Source organism: Cryptomeria japonica, chromosome 9 (genome assembly GCF_030272615.1).
Source record: "Cryptomeria japonica chromosome 9, Sugi_1.0, whole genome shotgun sequence".
Classification (NCBI taxonomy): domain Eukaryota; kingdom Viridiplantae; phylum Streptophyta; class Pinopsida; order Cupressales; family Cupressaceae; genus Cryptomeria; species Cryptomeria japonica.
Genome location: NC_081413.1, coordinates 429,613,753 through 429,622,357, shown reverse-complemented (window position 1 = coordinate 429,622,357; position 8,605 = coordinate 429,613,753). Strand labels below are relative to the sequence as shown.

The 8,605-nt window shown below is 33.7% G+C and overlaps 1 protein-coding gene across 1 annotated transcript; it reads right to left on the bottom strand.

Moving 5' to 3' along the window:
- Positions 1–341: 341 nt before the first annotated feature.
- On the bottom strand, positions 342–1,379 carry LOC131858425 (replication protein A 70 kDa DNA-binding subunit A-like). The gene has a single exon (XM_059211660.1). The coding sequence runs from the start codon at positions 1,377–1,379 to the stop codon at positions 342–344; it is 1,038 nt and encodes a 345-aa protein (XP_059067643.1).
- Positions 1,380–8,605: the final 7,226 nt, after the last annotated feature.

Below are 8,605 nucleotides of genomic sequence, written 5' to 3'. Positions count from 1 at the left end.
TGGCACTCAGCTTTGAAGTCAACAGGAGCAACTTTATTGACTGTGACTTTCATCTTCGTTTCTGAATTATATGTCTTAGTAGAAACCAACTGTGTGAATGAATAGTAACATGACAGTGCTCTCTTGATCACTGAGGAAGGTGTTTCTATTGTTGTTCCATTGTTTTGGAGTGCATAGAGCTATTTTGCAGTTTTGTGTAACAAGTGAATGCCACCCTCGTCAAATGCAGTGGCCCATAGAGTACCTGTGGCATCTTGCAACTTTAGAGGCAAGAGGTAACTATAATTGCAGTCTTGCATAGTCATTTGACATCTAGAGCAGAACCAAGAGTCATCAGCGTGCTATGTACACTTTTTCTTGCAAGGCCTTCCATTCACTATTAGTGGGCAAGCTGCGTAATAGAATTTTTTGTCATTGACATTCACAAAGTGCAGAATAGCTAGCAATGTTGTCTGAATTATTTCTGGTCTGATGCTCATCCGCTCATGAATTGAAGAAATTGTCATTCTAGTATATCTGCCATCTATGTGGATAGTTTGTGCAACAAAAGGTACATCAAGCAAAGGGTCCTTTCCTCCTAATGTTAGAAGCTCTGCTTCTAGAAAATTTGGGTTGATATGTAATGTTGTTGCAACTGTTATGTTTATAAGCTTCCCATTGAAATAGCCAACACGAGCATTACGTAAAGCAAGGATAAGCATACTATCATTGGTCAACATATTTTTCAATTCCAGGCCATGTTGTTTTGCCATTGGACCCCATAAGTTGATGTCAATTGTTGAACCAGAGAGATCATTAATTTTCACCACACGTTTTTGTGTTTGACTACCATCTTTCTTGTGTATAGGAACGATATCTCCAACATATAGAACAAGACCAATTATGTCAACCAGCGCGTTATTTGTTAGATGAAACAATTCACTAATGGGTGTGAAAGGAGGACTTTGTTGATCTGGTTGTTCTTCGTTGGTGCAGCGTTTTAGTATGGATGTATCAGACAACATGATTTCTAGATGGCTATTTAGTTTGTTGTACCTTGCATCTGCCTCCTTAACAGATCCTTTTGAAATAATATAATGCGAACCTATGTCTACTCGGTTAGAGTGTAACTTAGCTATCTCATCAAAACATGTAATTCTAATTTCAGAACCATCACAATCGACAATGTCAAAGCTAAAGACATGGCCATTTTTGGTCGTTGTGCTATATGCCTTAATAGGCCGTTTATGAGTGACTCTCCCTTTGATAGTCCATTTATTTTGGTATGGATTCAAAGTTTTGATAGGGCTTATATTTGGAGAAGTTGTTGTTTGTGGGGATGGCAATTCAATCGCAAACTGAAGAGAGCATTTAGAAGTTGATGGTCTGTCATTAGACATAATTTCTGGTTGTTGTTATTTGAATAGATATTCTGGTTTACCAAAGAACGGGCAATCAATTTGTTTCACTTCCAGACTAAGTATTACAATAGTCTTGTGGAAACAAAAGACTTCTTAAATTACTGCTCATTATACATAAACGAAATTTAAAAAAGATGAAACATATTGTATTTAATAATCATAGTTGATTTCCTACCTTGTGTTCCATATGTATCAGCATGTATAGCTCGATAACTGGACTATTGTGCCTATTTTTAGAATGTCTGAAAGTATAAGAGTAGCATATTTAGAAGGCAAGATTGCCAACTGCATGCATGTGCCATCAGATAAGACTAATTTATGTCTGTCAGTATCATCTTTGCTGTTCTGCATTTTCTGAAATGACAAGACTTGCAGCAATGTTGAAGGAAGGTCATCCCCAGCATTGATAGATTGAATTGCAAAAGGGGCAGGGATATACTCTTGGTTTTTTGCCTACAAAAAATAATATGAATATAGAGGATTTAATTTTAACGGCAACCAGCTCATATATTTCCTTACTTGTTAATGTAAAGCTTGTCTTAGTAAATGATGTAATCAAGCTATGTTATGTATACAGTATGCATATAGTTTTGTACTATGCCATCCAAAAAGTATGCATGCGGTAATGAAAAGGATGGAATGGAAAAGACCAATGAACTGTTCAAAAAAAGAGCATAAAAGCTTTCTATATTGAAAAGTTTTCATAATATAGCTTACCAAATTATCAATAGTGGAGTGCTTTATGGGTTCAGAGGTAGCTGCTGAAGATGCCATTGTGCATATATACCTTTTGAGAATTAAAAGTAAATTATAAGCATGATGAATTGTAGCTCTTATATCAGAATACAATCACAACATGATGCAAGCTTATCAAAGGTATATATGCACAAGCAGTGTAAAATTAAGTGACCATAGACTAACGTTGTTATAGTTTTTTTATTTATTCCATATGGTAAGGAATTGATCATAATGTGATTGAAACATGCATTGAAAGCGATAATTGGTCATATGCTCATAAGCTTGGAAAACATTGAATATGATATAATGATTTATATATTTGAGAGTATATTAATAAAATATGACTTTATCTAATCAAAGATCTTTGAAAATATGGGATGCCTCTTCTGTTTCGAATGTTAACCAAAAAAAGAATGTAACGTTCCAAAGATTGAATAATCAGAACAACATAGGATCAACCCAAGCAACCCATCCAAGCTCGTTATCATTCCATTTAAATACTTTGTCTCCCAATGTGAAAATAACCATTGGATCAACTAACTATTCAGTAGTTGGTATTGGGAAAGGTGCTACTTCAATATGATCTATGGTTGTTACAACACTAGAAGATGTAGAGGATTTATGTTCATAGTGGGCAATTGTATTTCTAAGCTTACTCTTTAGCTTGTTTCTTTCTTGCAACATGCTTTCAATTACAGTGTTGATGTCCTTTGTTGCTTTAAACTTGCATCCATTGTTGAAATTTGATAGTGTTAGTGTCGCTGTTTTCTGTTTTAATGACAAAGTGGAAATGCATCACTACAAAAAGTGAACATACAAGAATAATAGAGCAAATCTTTAAGTAGATCACATTTTTTTTTGTCAACCATAATGAATTTACTATTAACTAACTCTAAAAACTTGTAATAATAACGACAACACATTAAGTTGTGTAAATTGTCATCTATATGTATACATGCATATATATTTAAGTATGAACATGAATGCTTTCAGTGTGCAACGTAAGTATGCAATTTTACAGTTATCAGAAAACCAGAATTATGAATATCAATTACAATATATTAATTTTCTAAATATCGAACATTTGTCAGTGGTTACTTAACTTGGAGATTAAAAGCCTTCATGTGCACAAAGTCAGTTATCTGATTTGCGTTACCCTGACCAAATATTTCGTGGTTCAACGTTGTCTTGTGGTCATCTCCGTACGTGGGCTTTGTTGGCAAAGCAATGCTATCTTTAATGATTTCATGTAAAGGCCATGCATGAAAGTTGGCATTCTCTATGGCTGGTTGCAACCTTAAAATGTAATTTGTGACTGTCTTATTCTCTGTTTCGCAAGTCATACTGTCTTTAATGATGTCTTTAATGATTTTATCCTCGAGGCTATACACAAATGTTGACGTTCTTTATGGGTGTTTGCAACCTTAAAATGGAATTTGTTTTGTTGTTGTTGCCAATATTTCGCTCTGCAATTTTTGCTCTTGAAATGTTCGCATAGATTGTTGGGTTTGGTTCTCATTGTGACTGTTTTACTGGCCTTCCTTGTGAGCTTGACACTATTAACGGTTTGAAGTTGCAAGGTAAGGTTCTATTTTTTTTAAATACGTTTTTATTTTATATTGCATTTTCGTTTATAGACTGTTTTTTTTCTTGTTCCATGTGCTTGCAGGGTTGCTGCTTTGTTTATGTTATTTAACTATTTGTGGATGTGACTACTTTCAGACTACAACATAGAGTACACTATGTACATATACATACGCACATGTCTATATGTACCTACATATATATATATATATATATGCGGACATGTGTGTATTTATATACATGTATAGATGCCTACACATGCATGTATGTATATATATGTACATATGCGTATGCACATATATATACAATTTTTTTATGTTTTTTTACAAACTTTACAATGGAACCATAAAAACAGAGAATGAATAAAACCGTATATACACATGTAAATATATATGCACACGTGTTTATGCATATATATATATATATATATATATATATATATATATATATATATATATATATATATATATATATATATATATATATATATATATATATATATATATATATATATACTCTAACAATTTCTTAATCTCTGCACACATAAAGAACGTCGACAATCATGCACAGCCTTGGGAACAAAATCATTAAAGGCAACGTTGTTTGAGAAATAGAGCACATGCATGGAGATGACCATAGGAAAACATTCTTGACAAGAGCAAATGAAATTAGATTCTAGGGATCTAATCAACAACCTGTTTCATTCGGCTCCTTTACGAGCTTTACAACTTGAGGTTTGTTTATGTTGTTTAACTGTTTGTGGTTGTTGTAGACAATATTTTGCTGTGTAAATCTTCACATAAGGTTGTATATAGTTGTGGAGTTAGGTTTTGTTGTGGTTATGATAGTTTGATACAGTTTGTTTGTGAGCTTGACTCCATGAATGGTTTGAATTTGGAAGGTAAGCTTGGGTTTAATTCAAACTCTTATTTCTTTGTAGTGCATTTTTTGTATGGTTTGCTTATTTTCCCCTTTCCTCTGCTTTCAAGGTTGTTTTATTGTAAGTATTTTGCTCTGTAATTTTTCATTTAGTCTTAGGTTTTGTTTTAGCTGTGAGTATTTATTGCTCTGTGCACACGAAGGCTTTTAATCAGTAAGATAAATTGATAAAATGGTATATATATATGTAGATCATGTGTTTTACACTGTAAAAATTCTCAGACTACAACATGCAGTACTCTATGTATATATACATACGCACATGTCTTTATATACATACATGCATATATACATGCGTACATGTGTGTATTGATATACACACATAGATGCCTACACATACATGTATGTATATATATGTACATATGTGTATGGACATATACATATAACAGTACTTCAATGTGTTATATATATATATATATATATATATATATATATATATATATATATATATATATATATATATATATATATATATATATATATATATATATATATATATATACAGTTTGTGTTGCATTCACACTACAATGTAGTCTTGCATCGAGAAATATATATATATATATATATATATATATGTACATGTGTATATGCATACACACACACACATATACATACATATATATATACATATATATATGTATATATATATATGTATGTATATATATATGTATGTATATATATATATACATACACATATATATATATACATGTATCTATATATATATATATATATTGGTACTTGGTACTCTAACAATTTCTTAATATTTGCACACATAAAGAACGTTGACAATCATGCACAGACTTGGGGGCAAAATCATTAAAGACAACATTATTTGAGAAACAGACCACATGCATGGAGATGGGCATAGGCAAATAAAATCTAACGTAAGGTAAAATTTCATTAGTAACAGAATGGTCAAAATCTAAATACCTGGGAAAGTGAACAGAGACGATGCAGACCAAAAGTAATCATGTTCACAAACATTTAAATAACATAACAAAAGTAAGAATCCTGCAAGCAGAGCATACACAAAAATAAGGATTGTATCAAATAGTGCATTACAAATTTTGAAAAATTTAATAACAAAATAAACAAGTACCTGGCAATGGAAAACCATTAACGTCGTCAACCTCAGAAACAAGCCCAATAAAAGAGTTCACATTGGTGCACATAACTAGGCACAAAAAGATTAAAACAAAGTAATAAACTTAAATGACTAAATATCTGCAAATAGCAAAAAGCAAACTAAAACCCTTTTAACCTACAACAAAAGACACAAAGTAGCAACCTTTCAAGTACACTAAATCGAGAAATAACGAGAGTATAGAAAAATGGACTACAAACAAAAAAGAATCTAACTAAAAGAAGAACTTACCTTGCAAATTCAAAACATGCACCGAGAGTGAAAACAAAATCTAAGTCAACAAGTATATCCAAAGCAATGTGAAAGTGCCTAGGAAACTGAAAGTAGTCAGGGCCACAAATAGTTAAATAACATAGATGAAGTAACCCCTGCAAGCAAAGCGGAGGAAGAAATAAGCAGAGTATAATAAAAAAGCATTACAAAACCAATTAGATTTTAGGGTTCCAAGGGCGCATAAAGAATCTAAATAAAACCAATTAGATTTTAGGGTTCCAAACGCGCATAAAGAATCTAAATAAAATGGGAAGTAATGCGCACAATACATAGAACCACAAAATAAACAAGCTATAAACAAAATGGAATACAAAACGAAAACGTATTTTAAAAAAATAGAAGCTTACCTTGCAACTTCAAACCAGTAACGGTGCCAAGGTTAGAAGGAAGCTTATCGATGACAACAATAAAACAAACAACATTTTAGGTTTGCCAACACGCATAAAGAACGTCGACATTCGTGCACAACGTCGAGGACAAAATCATTAAAGACATCTTTAAGCACATCAATTTCAGTAGTCACAGCCACAAATAGTTAAATAACATAAACAGACAAAGAACGCTGCTAGGACATCAAAGCATTCAAGGCATTAAGCTCATAAAGGAGTCTAATAAATCAGGCACGACCACAACAAAACCTAACTGCACCACTACATACAAATGCATGCGAAGAATAAAAGAAATTAAATATCACAAACCGACACCTCTGTAAGCACACAGAAGGGAAAACTAAGTAAAATGAATTACAAAAAGGAAAAGCAAACAAATAATACAGAGAACTACCTTGAAAATTCAAACCTTTCACAGCTTGGAACAACCTCAAAAATTGCTTCCAAACTGGAAGAACGGAGGCCCACAAACAGTTAAGTAACAGAAACAGAGGAGCAACCCTGCAAGCATACAAAAGCACAAAATAAATAGGTGATAAATAGAATGGAATATGAAAGAAAGTCATATCTCAACAAAACATAACCTTACCTTGCAAGTTCAAACCATTTACGGTGTCAACCTCAAAAGGAAGGGCAGTAAAATAGTCACAACGAGAAGCAAACGTAACTATCAAAACAGTCAAAACGAGAACAAAACCCAACAATCTATGCGAACATTTGCAGAGCAAAAATTGCAGAGTAAACTATTCAAACAGAACCGAACAATCTATGCAAACATTTCCAGAGCGAAAATTGCGGAATGATATATTGCAACAAAACCCAACAATCTATGCGAACATTTCCAAGCGAAAGTTGTAGAGCGAAATATTGCCCACAACACACAGAACCACAAAATAAACAAGCTACAAACAAAATGGAATACAAAAGGAAAAGGTATTTTAAAAAAATGGAAGCGTACCTTGCAACTTCAAACCAGTAATGATGCCAAGAAACAACCCTACAAGCACATCAAAGCATTCGGCTGCAAGCACACGAAAGAACCCAACAACCTATGCGGACATTTCCAGGGCGAAACTTCGAACAAAACCCAACAACCTATGCAGAGATTTCCAGAGCGAAAATGACAGAATGAGATATATTCGAACAAAGCCCAACAATCTATGCCAACATTTCCACAGCGAAAATTGCACAACAAAATACTCGAACCAAAGGCAACAGTCTATGCGAACATTTGCAGAGCGTAATTTGGAGAGTGAAATATCGACGACAACAACAAAACAAACAACATTTTAGGGTTGCCAACAAGCATTAAGAACGTTGACATTCGTGCACAACCTCGAGGACAAAATCATTAAAGACATCATTAAACATAACATTCATTGCAAAACAGACCGTAGGCACCGAGAGGACACACGCACACGCACGCACCGGAGAAAAAACGCCACCGGCAAGACATTCCAGCAACCACCAAAATGTCTTGCAATTTTTCGGTGGCTTTCTCAAACTAAAAGCCTATTGGCTTAATTAAATAAACCCATAAACCAAGGCACGAGTTTTTCGAGCAGCATGGGCACGTTTCCCTAGACACGCACAATGGACTGACAGAGTGTATACGGAAGCAGAAGATTTATAGGGTCTTAGGGAGGCTACAAGGTGCGGTTTACATGGCTCCATAGCCAGTGCCTTCTGTGAGTGTGTAGAAGATAAGGGAAGTGAAGGGGAATTGGAAAGATGATAAGAAGAAAGGAAGTTTGTAGATTTTTAAAGACCAATTGCGCAAAAATTAGAAAGTGTATTAAGGGTTGCACGGAACAGAGGGAGAAAAGGCAACACAAGTACAGGATACGGAATAATACAGAGGCCCCAAGGAGAATATAGGACAATATTTCAATTGCCTGGTAGTCATTTACCCCAACATGAAACAAGTTGCTTGGAAAACGTGCCTTCATTTAACAATTAAGGACAAAATTGTTTTAGAATGAAATAAAGCACAAAAATGATCCAGGCGCTCATAAATTTGGAAAAACAAAATTGAGACCATCGGAAGTGACTCAAGTCAAGATTCTGCAGAAATTGTGCATTGCTGTCAAAGATTGCAATGAATGAAATGGGCAAAGTATTTAGGAAAATTTTAAGA

Bases quoted from the DNA above. Each gene is read 5' to 3' on its own strand.
- LOC131858425 (XM_059211660.1), bottom strand. From the start codon at position 1,379: ATGTCTAATGACAGACCATCAACTTCTAAATGCTCTCTTCAGTTTGCG.